We start from the raw sequence: 20,728 nt of genomic DNA, 5'->3' as shown, positions 1-20,728 counted from the left end.
TTGAAGACAAACAAACAAAAACAACTTTTTGAGCCCTGGCCAGATAGCTCAGTTTGTTAGAGCATCATCCTCATATGCCAAGATTGTGGGTTTGATCCTTGGTCAGAGCATACAAGAATCAACCAATGAATCCGTAAATAAGTGAAGCAACATATTGATCTCTCTCTCTCAATCAATAAAAAAAATTTTTTTTAAGTTTTTGAGCATATATCTAGGCTTTAAAATATACTTGCTGAACGTTACTCAATGTCTCAATAACTCATTAGGGTTTAATATAAGAGAAATGAAGGGAACAAGGAGATTTGAAAGATAAACTACACTTGAAGTGCATAAAGTCAGTAAGAAGTTTAATTACAACTCAATTTCCGTTTTCTTATAATGAAGAAGCATATGATCAAATCTTTTCATTATAAAATGTTATAGGCCTAGAAAGCAAAGGAAACATTTGCAGAATAGAAATATATATTTGATAGAATTCCCTATAACTAGAACAATAATTTTAGATTATTCATAGGGAATCAACTCTTATATGGAATGCTGATTTTGTTGCAAAGGGAGTTCACATGTGACAAACCACTTTCAAACAGCATAAAAAGTTCATAGTTTTTAACTGGAGCAGTGACTTTGAAATGATTACCTGCATAGTGAACAAAACCTCACAGAGTCTTCTCTAGTATGATTCCTGACAACAATTCCAAGCTCAAACAAGAAAGTGACACACTAAAGAGAGTACAAGGTTAAGTTTTTGAAATTTTATTATTTTTATTACATACATTTCACAAACAGAAGCCTCCTACCACCACACACAATTCCATAACCAAATGTTTCAATTTTATCAACATTCTTTAACTATTTACACTGTCTTCCCTCCACAAAAGTGCAATCCAAGAGATCTTGACAAGAAACCTTTACTGACAAGAATATATTTTGAGATGGTTTTAAAGATGTCCACCCATTACATCTTCTTTCAATTACCTGGAATAGTAATAAAGTCAACAGGACATGGAGATGAGCTGAGTTATGCAGCATCCAGTTATAGGAACGAAAACACTGAACAAGAGAACTTTCCCCTCACTGCCCCCCGAACCTCCAGCTAAAATTACTTAACAGCTGCTACCATGAGACTAAAGAGAAAAGCAAAGGAGAGACTGACCCTGGCACAGGAGAACAGACTGTATGTTAAGCACTGGTTTTATAGGACAAAATTAAAGATTTTAGCAGGTTAGTTTTGGTGGTCTATCTGTTAGTTTTAGTGTTTAAACACCTAATATTATTATTTTCTGATTAATTAATTTGCCCCAAACAGATAGGAAAATACTTATTATGCTGAAAATGAACTTCTTTTACATAAACTACAAAATAAAGGCTGGAGAAAGCTCTTTCTTAATTAAAATGGGATACTTGACCCTAGTCCCCAATTCCATGGCCAATATCTATCTTTTAAGGTATAAACCCAGTATATTAACTGCATCAAATGTAACCAGAAGAAATTGGATAACTGAGCTGGCCTAAAGATAAAATGATGAGATGCTGAGAAATAATCTTCTCATTAAACTAAAGTAGATAATTTTATTTGTTCAAGGTATGTAACTCTTAAAAATAAATGAAAAATTGCTTTGAAATTCTAAGTCACTTAGGAGTGTTCCATAGTATTGAGCACTATTCATAAGAAAAACAGAAAATAGATCTCTTAGGTGACTGCTATGTTTTAATACACAAACCACAACAAAAATAATCATATTTTTTGACATGTTCCAATTTCCATCAAGGTATTCAGAGCAAAGTACTTTGAGGAAGCATGGGGAAAATATTAAGTTCAGCAGATTTTCAAAACAAGTCATATTCTTTACCTTATTGCATAATCAATTATATTTTATTCTCAGATCAACCAAATTTTCCATTTTAGAAGAATGCAATGCCTTGAAGGCAAAAGATATTCTTAGATATAATACCTATGCCTCTCCTTTTACATAACTGGAGCATCCACAGAATCCTAATTTTGTCATTAAAATAAAAGAAATAAAAGCCAAAAGCAAATTTTACCTAATTACAGTGAAACCTCATCATACTTATGTTTTAGGGAGTAGAAACAATGCAAGGAGAAAATATTGGATGCATTGGACACTACACTCACCACAGTTTTAGACCGAGGAGCTTGCTGAATGCGATCTATACATAAACTTCAAGTTTGAGAACAACAATAGAAACAGGTTTCGCTACAAAAATGTAGGTGGGTTAAAGAATAGCATTACAAGTATTTTACTATTTGGTTTAAATTCAGAAGTAAAATGCAAATGGTACTCTGAAGACAAGAGAAACTTTTGTACTTAGTTACATGAGAGAATCCATAGGGAACCAGTTAACTCACAATTACAGCTTTGCATATTAAAGACAAATGTACGAGGGGTATGTCCTATAGACCTCTTTCAGTTGCATCAAATACTGTCAGATCAGTAACAATTTTCTGCTTCTTACTGGCATTGAGCATTTCCCCTATCCTGAAATGTTTCAGATCATCAAACACCAAACCAGATGCACTAAACTGAAGTACAATCATCCAAACTAAAAGATGAAGATTAATATAATGGTTCTTTTTAAGGCTGTGTTGTTTCAAACAAAACATCAAATATTTCATGTAGAACTGAAGCTCACTTGCAATGATGCCTAAACACTTCTGAGAGGAAGAACAACTGTTTTTCTGAAGGGAAAAAGAAAATGGTATAAACCAAGTGAGTAACATAAACGTTCACATAACCCCAAATTTGGCTACCCATAAAATGATATTTTAAGCATTCATTTAACATGTATTATATAATCTTTGAAATTAATCTAATTCATTTTTAAGATATGGTATTCCAATTTCAATTCTATAAGGGAATAGGGTGTATATCTATTTAAATCCCCAAGACCTAATGAACAGAAAGCAGTATTTTGAAAAGCCCAATGCTCTGACGAATTAAGTATATAAATTATCATCTCAGTTATCACCAAGATCTTCTGAATGGTTTGTTTTCAAATCAGTGATCTTCCAAAATGAAATACACTTAAAACAGAAACATTAAAATTACTATTTTCCTCATATTCCAACAAATAATTTTTTTTCCTTTCCTTCCTAGGGTCAAATCTTTGATTTTGGAAACTCAGCATTAAATGGGTAAAAGGTCACTGTAAGTGCTTTTGGGAAAGATAAGTGTGGCCATGATTGGTTCTGAAACTCACCGGTGAGGTCTGTGGCTGTGAGATTTACCTGTAAAGAAGGATATGACATGAAATGGCACTTGGACAGTGCAACCTATTATAAGTCAGTGCCACCCTAATCATGTTATTTATGGAGTCTCCTTAGGAGCTAATGTGACCAAATTCATATCACAAGTTCTGCTTTTTTGAATCAGTGTGCATCATTTCCAAACTCACTTAGTAGTATTCTCTCTGTTACAGGTCAGCTTACCGAAAAATATTTGCAATACCAATAGCTTTCATATGTCTCATAATTTGGATATTGTTATGAAAACTGTTACAACAGCGATGGAAACAGCACTCATGTTCGCTTTCAAATACTCTGTCAGTGGGCAATGTGCGCTGCAGAAACTAAGCCAAGGTGGACTGACACACTATCAACTCCCCAGGCACAAACTTACATTCACTTGTCACATCTTCCCAAGGCCCAGAGAAGATCTAAACGTGGGTCTTTAAAACAGTTAACTGTTAATAAGAGTGTGCTCCCAACTCCTACCATGCTCTTAGTTTATAACTACATAACCCCTTTCCTAAATTCGCCCCATCCTCCCCACCGCCTTAAAAGCTGCATGAGAGACCCTCTGTGATGGCGAATCAATGATCCAGAATTCACAGGACCCCCCCTGGGCTCTGGTCATGACCACAGAGAACACTCAGGAGTCAGCCGAAGGCAAGGGCTGCCCCGTTTTAGTGGCGCACATACACAAAGGAGCCCTCCTTTACATTAGAAAAGAAGTTAATGTCACAGAACGTTTGCCTAGAAAAGATATGTAATAAAGTAATAATATCAATAAAATAGCTATTACCAAAGCAAAGCTTTCATCAATAAGCTTCGAGAACTTTAAAGGAGGAAAATGGCTTCACAAAATGGTAGTCCAGGTTCCCACAGTGTGGACACTGCTGGACGTTGCTGTACTCGGAGAAGTACTGCATCCCGACCCGCACGTCGATCACGGGCTTCCCGCAGTGCTTGCAGTTCAGCCGGGCCTGGGGGGAGACAGGGCACCGTGAGCCACACACCCTCCACGCCATCCCAACCCAAACACGAGACCGTCACAGCTGACCCTTTACTAACCAAGCACAGGGTATGCACAGCCTAAGGCTTGCATAAGCTGTATAGTCTAGTACTCATCATTAGTCTGAAGGGTTAAATCCTCATTTCTTTCCAGATACGAAGCACCACTAACTAGTTTCTCCTACTTGGAGGAAGAAAATGTAAACTTGTACTGCCCTGAATTTCTCCATTAAAGTCCCCCTAACAATAGGACATGCCTTCCTCCTGGATTTCAAAATGTGGCTGAAGCTGATTGCCCCCACCCAAATCCATATAAACTTCTTTGAAGATTCTTTTTATTTTAAAAATTCATATAGATTTTTCATTCTACTCCTCACTAAATTTTTTGTGTAAAAATAAATTTCCCTAAAATGCTCAAGCAACAGTAACAATCCAGGAAGCAGTGCTAGATTTACCCTGAGGCTCTGGAACCTTCTAGCATGAAGTATCTTGATCAATACCCGGGCACAATACTAGAGGCTTGCCCCAACAGGCCTTAAGTGAACAACCAGAAATAATAAATACAACAGACTCTCAATTTAGATTCATTCCAAATTGTAACAGAAAAGTATAACCTCATTTTGCCCTCAAAACACTCCTGGGAGGTGAGCAGGACTCTGTGAAGGCTTAGATATGAAACTGAGGCACACGGGGAGAAGTAAAATGTCCAAGATCACACAGTGACGTAGGAAGACTGAGATTTGAGCCAAAGGAACTTATTCCGGAGCCCATGCTCCTGGCCGTCACACAGACTACCTTTCTGTATCCTGAGATAACATAACCTCCCTTGCAAATGACTAATACCTCTTTGGACAACATTAAAAGTGAGAGCAAACAACTCTCTTTAACTCATTACTCCTTTATAACAACTAATCATTGCTTATTTTTAGCTCAAAGTTTTATCAGAGGACTTGGCTTAATCCCTTAGTCATGTCTGACACTTGCACCTCCACAATAAATACAGGTAACAGGGTTTTTTTTAAAGCCAAACAACACTCAAACATGTTTTCCATTTCACTAGGGAGGGGGCAGAAAATAAAGGTCTGGGCTTACATTGTTTTAAGGAAGAAAGACTGAGCAAGCACCAGCAGGCTGGGCGTGACAGGACGCCACTTTGCGTTTCTCTCTGAGGAAAGGAAATAGTCCCACTGCCTGTGAGCGGTGAGCTGGAACAAGCACCAGCCTGGGGGCCACAGGTTTTAGTCCTGGCTCTGACACATCGATGGAAAACATTCTAATTTTCTAGGCCTCCACTGTGTGTGGAGAACAAGGAGTCTGGGCTAGGAGTCCCAGGTCCGTCAAAGCGCTAACGTTCTAAGAGTCACGGGCCCAGACATTCTTTTATTTCCTTGTTTCTCTGGAAGATAACCTCTCTGCAGTGTGTGTGAAGAGAGAAGAGTCACTTCCTTTTGTTTGTCTCACCTCAAGAGCTGGCATTAAAGCACAGTGTTATCAAATGCTCCAGTAAATAACTAAAGACTGTGATATCTCATTTCCAAGGCCAAGTTTTAAAACAGAAATGTGGCCCATGTATTAGAATAGCATGAAAGTAGTCAATTCTATCTGGCATCCAATGACAGGCTATGGATGGCCATTTAGGTCTGTCATGGCTCCAGTTCACTTTTAAGATCACTAGTATAGAGAAAGTACAGCTGAAATACCAACTCTACCAACACTTAAATTCAACCGACACTGGGAAGCTTCTGAATAAACTGCGAATAGTAAGTACATCCTCTTTACAAAAACCAAACCATATGCCAAAGATGCAAAACTGGGTAGTACACTAATGAAGTGTTTATCACTGTATTTTAAAAGCAGGCTTGGCCACTGAAGAGCAAGGAAGATTTCTCTCCTATCCATAAGGATCAAGGAATTATGTAACAAGTGCTTGCTTTTTCCAAGCATTTGAAAATACAAATAAACCAACATATTTCAAAGGATTCTGTTGTCTCCTGTGTTTCTATGGATGTATTTAAAGTTCGGCATGTTACTATCTCCCTCTTCTCCTGATGACAGCTGGATTCCAGAGGCCCTCTCAGCAGTGCTGGAAGGGTTACAAATCTTTCACGTCAACCTCAAACACTGTGCAAGGCAGGCGGTTCCTGTGTAAATGTACTGTCCCACGGAAAGGAAACCAAAAGGAAATCTCATCTATTAAAGAAAGTGAAACTCTCTGCTTCCTTTTAAATAACAACTTTTGCTTATTAAAAATCAGTATATGTTCACCATATAAAACATTAGAAAATAAAAGTAAGCAAAAAGAAAACTAAAGAACCACTCAGCATCCCACATCCAGAAACCACCTGATAACTGGTTAGCAGATCCCTTTTCATGTTCACTTTTTACAAATGGAAGGTTTTTAATCTATTTATATGCCATTTGTAATCACAATTTTTACTTAAAATACTGAAAATATTCCCCACCTAATTATACATTATTCTACAATATCCCTTTTCATGACCGCACACTAGTCCAGTAATAGCTGCACCGCCAACCGCCATCGGTGGACTGCGCAGGAGCCTCAAGGATGCTCACTGCTGAAGCACTGTCCCCGTGCCCTGCACCCCTGCCTCCCCCACGGTAACTGCAATGCTGATTCAAACTCCTCTGTGTTCACTTGGGGACAGAAGTCTGATATCACCCACTGCTCGTTCTGTGGGGTCAATACCAACCTGACAGCACGGAGAGGCGGCCAGGATGTCGTAGGTGTACATGGTGCCCAGCTGGTGCCAGCTGCCGTCCCACCGCGACTTACACTTGATGCAGATGATCTTGTGAACCCCTTCCAGGCAGTCCACACACACCGCGTACAGGTGCATGAGTCTCCCTGTGCACAGAAGACACAATGCAGAGAGTGGCATCAAGGAAATCACGTATGTCTCCAAAGGGGATTAAAAATTGGCTCATCTATCAATTGTAAGCACACATTTTTATCGCTTGGATAAATATAAAAAGCAAAACAGGTATCATATATTCCCAAGTTGTCCTTCTAGAATAATGATAAATCACAACTACTGTCAATGAAATATGTACCTTAAGTTCAATCTTATTAAATATTGCTTTAATTCACTTTTCTACAAGTGCTGCCAGGTTTAAAATCTGGACATCCAAACTCAAAGGAACCAAGCCTCAGGCGCTCCAAACAGCCTGTGATTATGCAGGACTTTCTGCTCAGAAGCCTCTGTGTGGCATATAGAGACTGAACCAGCAACCTTGGTCTGTATTCATGGGATCTCTCATCTAGTAACAAGCCCCATGATAAAGTCAAAAGTCTCTCCTGGTATTGGTAGCCCAGAATTATACGAGAGCCAAAATTACTATGTTAACTATCCTTGTCTCTTAAAATTTGCTCAGCCAACATCATGTCTAATTTAGGAAGCAGAATTACATCTTACTTGTAAGCGGTATTTTAAAAGGAGTCTAAAGTTTTGTTAATTATTGGGCTCTTAGAAGTGACACCCCCATTCCTCCATTATTTATTAACACCTAAGGAAAAATGCCACCCAGTTTATATGGAAGGGTCAGGGTTCAAATCACGGGGAAAGTCAGAACGATTGGGATCTGCCTGGACAATGTATAACAGCAATAATGCTGCTCTCTGTGTGGGGATCACGAAGTCCCACTATGCTAAAAACTACTATCAGAATATATAGACTCCTAAGTGGCTTCTTATTCAAAATGTGCTGCTCACTGCCATCAGCCAGACCATGGCTCTTCACCTTTCGGTGCTAAGGACCAGCATGCTCCTTACATTGGAGAAGGGTATACAGTACTTCAGAGATACCTTTTATAGCATTTTCTCTCCCTCTTCGAGGACTAGGTCTTACTCATCCTTGTAGGCTCAGAGCCTAACACAGTGTCTGAAATGTGGAAAGCACTCCATAACTGTATATTGGATGAATGGAAGGGTACGAGAATAGCCAAAGACACTATAGCCTTGGGGGCCACTGTGTCAAAAATGGGAAGGGTGACAAGAGCTTCTTGCATGACTGTCCACCTCCGCCCTAGGGCACTAACAGTAAAAAGGTCCCACTTTCAGGGTGTCAAGAATCCAGAAGATACTAGAAAACACCTCATCTCCAGTCTTCCTCCTGGACTTACTCACGACAATTCTCAAATATTCAGACACCCAGGCAGCAGGCAGGAAGTGTCCAGGCAGGAAGAGACGCAGAGGTCAGGTGCCATTACCATCTGATGAAGTCGACAAGAAACCTTTACTGAGGGCTTACCAAGGTCCTGGCACTGTGCTCTGAGCCTATTCAAATCATTTCACTCACCCCTCACAGCAACACTATAAAGTAGGTACTTCTGCTATTCTCACCTCAGACAGAAGGAAGTGAAACTGAGAGAGACTTCAGTTCATATCTGCCTCACTCCTCACCTCTAGCAAACTCATGGGAACTACTGGTGTGGACTGAGTCTCTAGATTTGTTTCAGTTACCATTAAACATTGTCCTAAATACAGAGAAGTATACAGTTCTGAACTCTAGGGTTATGAGATCAAACAAAAACCAGATTCCTAAGAGAACAGTCATCTGTGGTTCTAACTTAGATCAATCTTAATAAATCATTAAAATCAAACAAAAACACCTTAATCAGAACTAGAGTCAGAGAGCAGAGGCTAGAGCTGGAGGCTGGGGTGGGCAGTGAGACGTAAAGGGAATGGCAATGGAGTGACAATCCCCACAAGCCAGCCCTGGAAGTCAGAAGTTATTTCAGCAGCACATAATCAGCTGCAAGCTGCAATCTGTGGCCTGGAACATGGCCTTTCTATTAGAGTTGAACATGCTTTAAGGACTCCGATGGGAGAAATGACCTACACTAGCTTGCGATAGAAAGGACTGCATGGCCTTCTCTGAGATGTGACAATGAAAACCCTGGCACATGTCAAGGCCCCATAAAGAACTTGGTCAAGCTCTTTATCATGGCTCCAAAGTCATCTACTATCTGTTCTCCACCTACCCATTCTTCATTCTAGAACCTCTGCTCAACCGAATGGTTCTCTGCCATTTTCTCACTATCTCTTCCTTTGCACACTGTTCCCTCTCCTCTTATAACAAATGCCTGGTGTGGCTAGAATCTCTACCTAAATATATGCCTTCAGATTGCCTCTGACTACTCAGGCCAAAGTGGCCCTTCCTCCTTGGAAATTATAGGACCCTTAATGTACATAATATCCTGATGATACTAGGTCCCCTGGTGGTACTAGGGTCATATGTCTGGGAGTTATACTTTTATAACAGCATCATACATCCTAAGATCATAAGCTAATGAACCCAGCACATGAAATTCATAAATCTGACTGGTTGATGAGTGGATTAAAAGAAAAAAGTTTGTCCATCAAGAATAGAAAAAGAACACTACTCTCATGTACCCTCTTACACTTGTAGCCTCACATTCATCTTCATAAAGAACATTTCCAGACTAAAAATGGTGAACTAAAGGTGTTTCGACTTACTACCCTCTAAAATTATCCCCAAACAGTACAAAGCATGAGAAAAAACCCCACAAACTCCACCTTCCATGGCCTCGAACCTCAGGCAGAAGATGAGATCAGAAACTGGAAGACTGGTCAATGATTTACCTCTCAAACTAGACAGCAAGCATGGGGGCAGTGGGCAGAGGTGCTGAAAGGGGAACAGTGGGGCAGCAAACAAGTAACCACACATTCTGTGCAACTTTTTCCATCACGAAGCAGTCTATTTTATCAACCCCTGAATCTCAGCTGGTCTTACAACTCATTTTGAGGAACAAAATGTGACAAGCGACATTACTCAGGTCCAAGCTTAAGTTTCTAGAGAGAGAGACTCCCACCCTCCTGAATGGTGTCCTAAGAATGCCACATGTAGCCCGGGCTGGCCTGGGAGGTAAATGGCTGTAGAGGACAGAGACGAGCAATTCTAGCTGAGGCTCCTGAGGCCAACTTGCCTGCCAGTGCCAGAGGTGTGAGAGAGGCCATCCTAACCAAACAAGCCATAGAACTGTGAGAAATTATAAATCCTCGCTGCTTTAAACTGCTAAGTCTTGGAGTGGTTTGCCTTATAACAAAGACTAAAAAAGACACAGAGAATGAGGTGAAACACTAACAAATGAATGAGACCACTCCCTGCAACTTCAGCTCTCTTTCCCTGCTGAGAAAGGGAAGAAACTGCATCCATGAAATAAACAAGAGCAGAACATTATTAAAAAGAGCTCTTGGAAATTATGAGAACAAAATCTTTAAATTAGGTTAAAATACTGGAATATAAAGTCAAAGAAATCTTCCAAAAAGCAGAATTAAAATAGAGATAAACAATAGGGTCAAAAAACATATAATAAAGATAAACCAAAAGGAAATTTCCCCAAACTTGACCAAAGTCAAAAAGCCAAGAAAGCACCCTGTACAATGAAATAAATAAATAAATAAATAAATAAATAAATAATAATAATCACCCATATCATGGTGAAATTTCAGAATATTGGGGACAAAGAGAAGAGCTTAAAACCCTTGGGGGACACAGAAGATAAAGGAACAGGAACAGTATTATGACTTTTCAAGAACAACATTAGAAGACAGTGAAAAAAATGCCTTAGAACTTCTAAGGGGAAAATAATTGTAACTTGGAAAACTATACCCATCCAAACAGTAATCAAGTGTGAAGACAGACTCAAGATATTATCAGACTTTCTAAGTATTAAAACATCTATTTACATGCTCCCTTTCTCAGAAAGCTCCTAGGGGGTATTTAACAAATTAAGGGAATAAACCAAGGGGAAAAAATATGGGGTCTAGGAAACAGAAGCAAAAAAACAGAAAAGAACTGAAGAAATTCCTAGAAGGACAACTATGTAGCATAGCAGGACAGACAGGAGCAGGAAGATAAAAGATTCCATGAGGGAACTTTGTGGGAAAAAAATTCATTAAATGTTATAGGTATGTGGAAATGTTTTTGAAAGGTAGTTTGTATTGCTGCTGCAGAGTGAGAACCACCAGCCAAAGATTCAAAAAAAGGCTAAGCAAACGAAATGTGAAGCAATGGTTAACTTCAATAAAAACAAAAGGTGGGCTAGAATATACTGTACTCTTTACAGGAGATATATGCACCTATACTTCTTGGTTCAACACTAAATATTTCTACACTAATATAAAAAGAAAGAAATTCCAAGAATTGCAATTATTATCCTGAGAGAAAAGGAAAGATGAATGAAAGCATAGTCATCCACTTTAAAAGTAAGTTGACAGGTAATACCTAAAATCAGAAAGAAGATAACAGTTTTTAAATTATGGTGGTAAAAACCTAAAGAATCAGCTAAGATTGGAAAGTGTTTGTCTCTGGAACTGAGACAGCAGGGGCCGGTGGGAAGAAGACAGGTGGAGATGTATCATTTTCACTACAGGCTTTTTTAAGCACACTTTTAAAGTTAAAAAGATATGACATGCATCCCATGTGGCCCATCTTGACATAAATTCAATAGTCACAGATTGCTCCCCCTCTGTCATTCAACTCATGGTTGAAATGTCACTAAGTCCTTCTATGTCATCCACAGCATTAACAAGCTCCCACCCTTCACCACCAAGGTAATATATTGAGTTTTCAATAATCCTCCATTTTCCTTTTGTTGTTATCAATAAAGTCTCATATATCATAACTGTCAATATTAATTCAAATAATCTAAAAACACCTTGGCCCTCCCTGACCCCTACATTCATATGCTTACAAGGATCAAAGAGAATACATAGCTTGCTGGGCACATTAACACAGGTTTCAAAGGCAACTGTTTTACAGTGAGTAACATTTTCAAGCAATTTCCTCCCAATTATGAAAAATTCTACACCAGGAATCCTCTCTTCTAAGTAGAGTGGAACAAAAACAAACTTGCCCACCAGGACAACTATACTATTGGTACAATGACATCAGGGTGAAGCAGACCCCCACCATCTTCACCACCTCACTGGGCAAAGCTGAAATATTCAAATGGTACCATGCACCTGACTAGAACAAAAAAGCACCATCAGCTAAAATTGAGCCAGAAGAGAGTCCCATTGCGTTTGTTTTCCAGCTCTCAACAAACAGAAAGCAGGCAAGGTGAATTACACCTGTACCTTGAAGGTGACAAGGAACATCGTATTCAATCTCATCATGTCTCGATGGGCTTAAGAACAGAGTTCCATCCACCAGTGGAAACTGTTCGAACACCGGGAGCGCCCGGTGGCACAGGGCACAGTTTACAACATTTCTGTGGCTGGCACTGAGGGCCGCAAGAATGAACTTGCGCAGATCCTCGCCCTGGCCCATTTGGGCATCGTCTTCCATCCTCACATGGAAAGTGTTCAACTTATGCCTGGGGATGTGCGTGAGGAGCTCGGAGAGGTCCAGCCGCCGCAGGAACTGTACAGGCGTGTCAAAGTGGCCACCCCTGTGAATTGATAAACCGGTCGCACTGTAATCAAGGTGGGTGTTTCGGAACACGTGGCCCCCAGCCATGGCCTTTTTGTGAGGCTCAAGATGAATGGCATTCTTTAAGAATTCCCCAAGGTATCTGGAGGAGCGGGGGCCGCTGAAGTGGGCAGGGGAGAGAATGGAGTAGCCAGTGGGCGGGGACTGGCCAGGGGAGCCACAGGGGGAGCGGCCCCCGTAGGCCCCAGCGCTGACGGCCTTCTCCTGGGAGTTCTGGCGGTCCATGGAATGCCGGCGGGGGAGGTCGTGGTTCAGGCCTTTCTGGGGCTTGTTCGGAGGCCTGCACTTTTTTGCTTCCTCCACCGCCTCGCCAGGGGGCCTCCCTGTGTTCTTCTCTGACCCTGACTTCTTCTTCTTCTCATCCTGCATCCGCTTCACCTGGTACCAGTCTGTGTCCTTCTTTAAGTGGCCCTGTCCACAGCGGCAGGAGCAGAAGCGGAAGGCCAGGTCGTAGCCTTTCTTGGTCCACATGTTCTGGCGGCACTGCTTCTCGTTCCAGCTGCGGGCGCGGCCGATGCAGTTGAACTGGACCAGGATGCTGCTCTCCCACTCGTAGAAGCACTGCAGGTGCATCCAGGTGCTGCAGGGGCAGTGCTCGTTGTTGCACACCACCTTCTGGTAGTCGTCCTTGTCCAGGTCCACCGGCCTCCCGAAGCTGCAGATCAGGGGTGTGGCGCAGGGGGCTTCTGGGGAGAAACACAGAAGGAGAGAGATTCAGCACCCAGGACGTGGGATTCCAGCTGACACAGTCAGAGAGCAAAGCTACCATCCCACATCAGCCCATTCACGCCAAAAGTACAGTCTTTCTGGTGTCAAGATTTCTACCACTGGAATAACACCAGGCATGATTAGAAAACATTTACCATATTCTCCTGGTACGATGTTGCACCAAGGGAATTTATTGTCTGATACTTGTTATCTGCTGGAAAACACACCGCTAAGCTTGGAAAGTTCAAATCCTTCACAATGGAATTAGCTATATGTCAGTATTGGCAACAGAGCAGTATGAGGTTTTCCTAAGATGTGGGTTAATGACAGGCAGTTCCAGGGTTCATTTAAAAACAAATCACTCCAGTGGACTAAGGAAGAGTATGATGCAGCTATTTAACCAAAAAGTTCATGTGGTAGCTCCAAAAAGGCCCTCAAAGCCCTTAATCATGGAGCTTAGGTCATCCTGAATACCACAGAGGAACTAGAGAACAGACTGGCTTCACCCCAATCTCTTCTAGAATGGTCTGACACCTAATGGCAGGGATGTTTGGTCAAAGTAATTATTGATCTAAAAGACGTACACTGTCAGGTCATGAAGGAAAAACAGAATTCACCAAAGTGATCAAGACAAAGTGGGAACACCAAGATTTTTCTACCCCATTTAACCATATGCCCAACGGGGTGTCCATAAGGCCAGACAGGTTCCCAAAAAGGAGGGAAAACTTGGTGACACAAAGTAGAACTCATAATGGAAAAAAAAACTCAGAAGAAAAGAAAAAAAAGAAGCCGATAGGATTTATGGAGATTGGAATTCCACTGATTCCTGTTACTTCAACAACCATGACATTTTCAAAAGGCCCCTTGGAGGTAAGTACTCCTCCCAGTTGGGAACCACTGGGCTCGATCACAAAGGTTCCACAAGCCACGCTCAGTTTAGACTTTATCTGTGCAGCTGAGAAGCTAAATGAGGACTGTGAGCCGCAGAGCCCCTCAGTCCGAGTTGTTTTAGAAATCTCACCCTGGTGGCAGTATGGGACAGGAAGCTGGAGCAGGGAGGCTGGGTGGCTGCAGGAATCCAGGTGAGAAATGACAAGTGCCTGGGCTGCGACAGCAGCAGCAGATGACTCTCAGTGTTGAGGCGGCAGACACTGACAGACTGACTGCAAGAGACGGGTTGAGGGAAGACCTGGGGCTGGCCCTAGTTTGAACTTGCTTCATCGGAAGTTCCTGTGCACCACCAAGGCAGAGAAAGCTGTGACAGGAGCATAACAGAGGCGGAGCCACGCACCCAGATACAAAGATTGAATCCCTGGACTGATGAGCTGGCCCAAAACAAATGTGGGGAAAATCCTGGGAAGCGGCGCTGAAGAGGCTGGAGAAGAGTCCTCTACAGAGACTGGTGAGGAATAAACTGAGAATTCACTGGAAGACGAGTCAGGAGAGAATGCTATCAGGACAGCTGGGAAAGTTGTAAGAAGAGAGCACTTGAAATGGCCCCGAGTGTCAGGTAAGATTAGTGTTTCTCACCCTCTGCACTGCTGACATTTTGGGCTGGCTAATTCTTTGTTCTGGGAGGGTCCTGTTGTGCACTGCTGATGTTTAGCAGCACACCTGCTAGATCAGTAACACTACTCCCTCAGTTGTGACACCCCAAAAGGTCTCCAGTCATTGTCAAATGTATCACTAAACCAATACTGAGCACTTCCTGCATACCAGGTCTCAGTAGCTGCAGGGATGGCAAATCCTGCTAAGAGCTCTAACAGAAATGTGAGATATGCCTGGGTCACAGAACAGGTATAGTAGCTCCAAGTCTCTGTCCCTTTACTCTTGTCTATGGCCATCACAGCCCTTTCCACCTGCTTTCTATCCTCCAAGACTCAACCACAAAGAGCTCCCCCTCCAAACTGGCGGCACTGCTTGTTTACATCTCAGCCACTCTGATGTGGCCTTGTGGCTAGGCCTCAGAAACAAATGCGAAGCCAAGGGCTTGTTTAACACCAAACACTAAGTGCAACAGACACTTCCCCCCACTGCACACCTCCGGCCTGAAGGCAAGGCTCCTAGGAACAGGTGAGTAACAGGGTGGGCCTTGGCAACAGTGGAGGACTTCCGACACGGCTTCTAAAGCTCACATGGCCTTCCGAGTGGTAGGCTGGCCTCTACACCCAAAGACATGATTTCCTTCAAGGCCTGGTCCAAACTTATCTCCTGGCTGCTTCCCCTCCCCCTCCCAACGTCCACATTGGAAAGGCATCTAAAAGGTGCCAGTTCTGCTCTGACTGGTGTGGCTCAGTGGGTTGGGCATCGTCCCCCAAACCGAAAAGTTCAATTCCTGGTCAGGGCACAGGCCGGGACCCTGACTGGAGGCATGTAAGAGGCAACCAATCAACGTTTCCCTCGTACACTGATGTTTCTCTCCCTCTCTTCCTCCCTCCCTTCCCCTTCCTCTAAAAAGAATATATATGAAATACCCATAGACATGGATAACAGTGTGGGGATTGACTATGGAAGTGGGGTGCAGTCTGGGTGGAGGGAGGCGAAGGGGGAAAAATTGGGACAACTATAATAGCATAAACAATAAAACATTTAAGTAAAAAAATAAAAATCTGAAGAAAATACCAGTTCTGCTGACTAGCTGTGTGACATGGAGCAGTTCCCTCACCTGTGAAGTGAGGATGAGAAACAACCTGCTCTCACACACTTCAGATACACGGGTGGGTGGGCCAGAGTAGGTCTACAGTTGTAATATAAATAATACAAGAATAAACTACGTTTTTCGTGAACTCACAACTGCAAACCTACTTTTGCCTACTCCTGTATATGTGGAAGCACACTATAAACTGTAAAGATGTATAAAAACTTTGCTATGCTATCCTTACCATAACTTTATACCTGTGTACCTGGCTCCCCAACTAAACGCAAAGTGCTCCAATATATTTCCTACTTTTTCTATCTAATGTTTTAGACACACGATAGGTGTTTAGATAAAGTAAATGAATAAATGAATAATGCCATGTCTCTTTCTTAAATTAACTGCGTCTTATAATTAACCAAAACATATAGGAAAAGACTCTGTAACTCTAAGAAGCTGCACTGGTGTCATTCAAAATGACAACTATAAGAAATCAGCAGTATTTCAGAAACTTTTGACTGCTTCCTGAAAGTTGTCTCAAAATTTATAAAACCCCTAGCTCTTGAGAACAGCTGTACCACAATGGTATAAATGGAATACAGGCTGATATGATACAACTAAACCTTTAATGGGAAGAGGGGAGAGAAGGGAATCCCACATCCACCAAGGGCCTGCGTCACACACATCCCTTGGGACGTTAGTCTAAGCCGTGAGAGCTTAACAAGTCTTGCCGGGAAAATGTTCCTTTATGCAGAGTCAGCATTGTTTTTAAAAAGTGTATATAAGCCCTCCAGTGCCTGTGTTTACAGCTTCATCATCAAATATCCAGTATTCAACTTCCATTTTTCTCTGCCCAAGTGAAAATAATCCGGTTTCACCTCCTTCTGGGCAACAATTTCAAATAGTTTTAAGTCTAGACAACAGGCTAACGAGGCTGAGGTCACTGGGGCAAAGTCTGTCCCTCCCCTCAGCCTTCACATCCTGTATCTCAGGCCCCACTCAGAACTCAAGCTCCACCTGTAAAAAGGGAAGTATCTGACAGCGACCACTTGCGCTGGCTGCCAACAAACCAGACCCCTTGACAAACTGACTTACCCCAACAGGCGCCCCATAAACCAGGCTTTGCCATCTTCAGCTTTTTAACTGTGAAGTTAAATGTTTTCACTCTTCTTAAAGTAGTCGTAAGCATCACAAGCATGTGGGGAGTTTGGAGAGGAGGAGGGGTGAGGTAGGGCCTTGGTTCTATTCATCCTTGTAAACCCATTACTGTGAAAGTCATATTAGTGTTTAACAGATGTCCAATTGAAGGGACGCATGGCCCAATCAGACTCAGCACTCTGTGTGACAGAGTGCTGGAGGAAGAAGGGAGGAAGGCTGAACCCCCTGCAGAGCACAGCCTGGCTGCTCAGGTCCAGATGAGCTCTCAACAGATTTTCTAGACTCAGCCCTGGACTCTCTTTGTGGAAGACACTCACTTCCTCAAGCTTACCATAATCTATTCCACCCTCCTTTGGCATCCAATTACCAAATGCAAATGCTAGGGGTCCTGAACAACTATTTATTACATGGATCTTTGCCATATAGTAATTCCTCTTACATGGGAGCATTTCCCCTTGTTTGCTGAGCAAGTTCCCCTTGGAGTCTGAAGATCAACAAGAGGATCTTCACCTCCAGCTTCCTAAGAAGCCACAGAACGTGGTGACTGAGGATACAGACTCTGGAGCCAGCAAGCCTAGATTTGACTCTCAGATCTACAACTTACTGGTTTTCAGATTTTGGCAAGTTACTAACTCCCTATGCTTCTGTTGCCTTATCCTGTAAAATGGCAGAAAGAACAGTACCTACCTCAAAGGCTGCCGTGAGGATTAAAGGAGTTAAGGCCATTTGAACAGTGCCAGGTATATAATAAGCACTATTTAAATATAAGCAATTATTAGAAGCCTTATAACTTTATATTACAATACAGTGGTACCTCGGTACTCGTCTTTAATTTGTTCCACAACTCATCAGGAGTGCCAAAACTGACTCATGCAAGTTCTAGCAAGTGCCAACGAGTCCCAAGCAAGCGCCCAGTCCTGAAACATTTTCTCATCAAAATGCAACAAGTACAGGGTTTGACTTCTGAAGCCAACAAGTACCGAGGTATGACTGTACTTGATGTGAAAACCAAATGACTCTGAATGCATTGAAAGCAAAGCTACAACCAGAAAGTGACCATCCTATTTCTTCCCCACAAGCAAGCACAAAATAATTTGCTAAATATTTACTAACAAGTTTTAAAGAAACAGAAGCAAAATTCTCTTCTTCTAACCCCTTACAGGTGTTCTACTCAATGTCAGACAAATAAGTATGTTGCTATATGTAGTTTTCAACCTAAACAACCTTTTCCAAGCCTAGGTAGCCGGAATTCATAAAGCATAGCTGTATCTGATTCATGGGACATGTTCCTGAAGAACTTACATAATTCAGACTGATTACCCCACAGTCCGGGAGTAGAGTGTGGGGAAGGCATCCTCAGAACACATAAATCTGCAGTCGGTGTCGCATTGTTGTTTACTGACGCTTATGTTATAAGCACTATCTCTAACACTTCTCAGTTGCATAGCATAAATTGACAGCATGGCATATCATACTATGTGATCACATTTCTGTTCCAAAGTTACTGACATTTCAGGATGTTTTTCAGCACCAGTATTAGTACACTTGGATATTTTGAAAGCTAGAATAATGATCTAATTTATAAGTTATTTTTAAAATAACAAATTTCACAAAAATCCTTAAAGTTCTAAAAAAACAAGAGTTTATATAATATTGCCAAGGGTTAGCAGGTTTTTCTTTATAAGAAAAGGTGATACCACTGAGTAGTGAAGCATTTTTATAATGCAGTTGACCTGCTAGCTTTGAAAATATGAGATGGCTTCATGCATAATTTGGGGGAATGTGTTCACTGAAACTTTGCACATAACTTAAAGCTTCTATTAACATTATTTATGTCATTAGTTGACATTTGCATAATTCAATTTGCATGTAATGGGCTCCCACTGTACTGAGAAGTAAATCAGCAGGCTGCATTTTCTCCTGCCCAAGCATGACCTTGAGGCTGCAGGATTACGGAGAACTACGCCACACCCTAGCACTACACATACGGCATGCACTCGCCCTGAAGGGAAGGTAGGTCCAGGAGCTCTCAGTACCAAATCACAGTCTCTTAAGATGGGAGCAGAACTCCAGATATGTCCCATTTTTAAAGGCTCCAGAAAAGACTCATGTCATCCTTCAGTACTATATTCCAATTTTACAGAGTTTTCCCCTTCTTTCTTCTGAAACACTACAAAACTTGATTTATTACCCTTGTCAACGTCCTCCCCTTTGCCAGCACAAATATTCACAATGTGGCCATAATCAAAACTCCTAAATCATATTTTTATATGTGATTCCCATTTGTCACTTAAGTCATAGCACGGCATCCCCAAAACATTAGCCCGCTGCTTCTCCCCTGGTGGGCCCAAAACCGTACCTGGACACCCAAGGCCACAGTGGAGCCAGGCCCTCCCCCTACCTCTGATTCCCAATGGCCTCAGCTAAAAAGACAAATGACTTTACCTCCTCAATAGTCTGTCCAATAGATAAAACATATGGCTGCATGATTAAGTGGCAACACGGGTCATCTGCAGACCAGGTACCTGTCACAGAATACAACCCATAACTCACCGATGTTCAATACCTTCCAAAAGCTCAACTGAGAGAAACAATTTTTAAGAGAGATTTCACAGATGACGTCCACACACTCCTCCAGATCAGAGGTCCAGTGGGTGTCTGCAGTGTGTCCTATTACAGCAGTTCACGGTTTTCTGTTAGGAAATAGAAACCCAAACGCCTTTGAGGTGCATCATGTGCTGCCTGGCCATCCAGGTCTCCATCCCGGGGAGTGTGCCACCCCGAATTCACCAGGGGGCTGTGTGTGTGTGTGTGTGTGTGTGTGTGTGTGTGTGTGTGTGTGTGTGTGTGTTGAGGCACGCCTTCAATGCTTCAACAGATTACAAGTCTGTTTCAGCCGCAACTTTCCTGCTTCTGCAGAGCCTCCAGGTCCAGCAGAGGAGAGGATGCCGCCTCCTCAGGGCTTTCCTGGCCTTGTGCCTCTTCCAAAGCACCAGGAACGTGACAGCTCTTCAGAGCCCGTAGGGACCTCTCATTCCCAAGATAATCTTTTTAAGTTTTTGGCCCACTTCTCGTTTGCCCCACTGTTACCAGCAGCTGCCATATTAAACAATTACTGTTGATTGTTTTCAACAGACACCCAAGAACAGGGCTTTTACCACAGGGTGAGCTGAGTCCGGTCAAATGAAGACAAGCCCTCTGAAGGAAGCTTTCCTGCGGAGCTTCCAGACAGCTCAAGCAGGGACAGTTCTCTGGGTCTAGGGCTTTGGGGAACCTCCAAACTTGTTTTTCCCCCTCTGAAGACTACTAGGCTGTTTGTTTTAAAGCTACCCAAAGCTAAGAAGAGAGAGTGGGAACAGAGCAAGCTATAATACAACAAAATTCACTGTTCTTTACAATCCAGTCATTTCCCTTGAATGAACACTCCCAGGATTATTGCAAGTATTTATTTGTTTTCTAGAGTTCTGAGAAACCTGATTTTGATCATTTTTGCCAGTG

At 42.1% G+C, this 20,728-nt stretch overlaps 1 protein-coding gene across 1 annotated transcript in view; it reads right to left on the bottom strand.

Moving 5' to 3' along the window:
• Positions 1-737: 737 nt before the first annotated feature.
• HECA (HECA ribonucleoprotein granule regulator) overlaps positions 738-20,728 on the bottom strand; it is a 36,227-nt gene continuing 16,236 nt past the window's right edge. Inside the window, exons 2-6 of the mRNA XM_090279919.1 lie at positions 12,375-13,415; positions 6,964-7,118; positions 4,044-4,224; positions 3,220-3,247; positions 738-2,698 (exon numbers count right to left, since the gene is read on the bottom strand). Coding sequence (XP_090136045.1) covers positions 4,060-4,224; positions 6,964-7,118; positions 12,375-13,415 — 1,361 coding nt within the window. The 3' untranslated portion in view covers positions 738-2,698; positions 3,220-3,247; positions 4,044-4,059. The remainder of the gene's footprint in view (positions 2,699-3,219; positions 3,248-4,043; positions 4,225-6,963; positions 7,119-12,374; positions 13,416-20,728) is intronic.

Source organism: Furipterus horrens, unplaced genomic scaffold (genome assembly GCF_987537825.1).
Source record: "Furipterus horrens unplaced genomic scaffold, mFurHor1.1.pri manual_scaffold_6, whole genome shotgun sequence".
Lineage (NCBI taxonomy): Eukaryota > Metazoa > Chordata > Mammalia > Chiroptera > Furipteridae > Furipterus > Furipterus horrens.
Note: the sequence above shows the minus strand (reverse complement) of the source record. Positions and strands in the feature narration are given on the sequence as shown.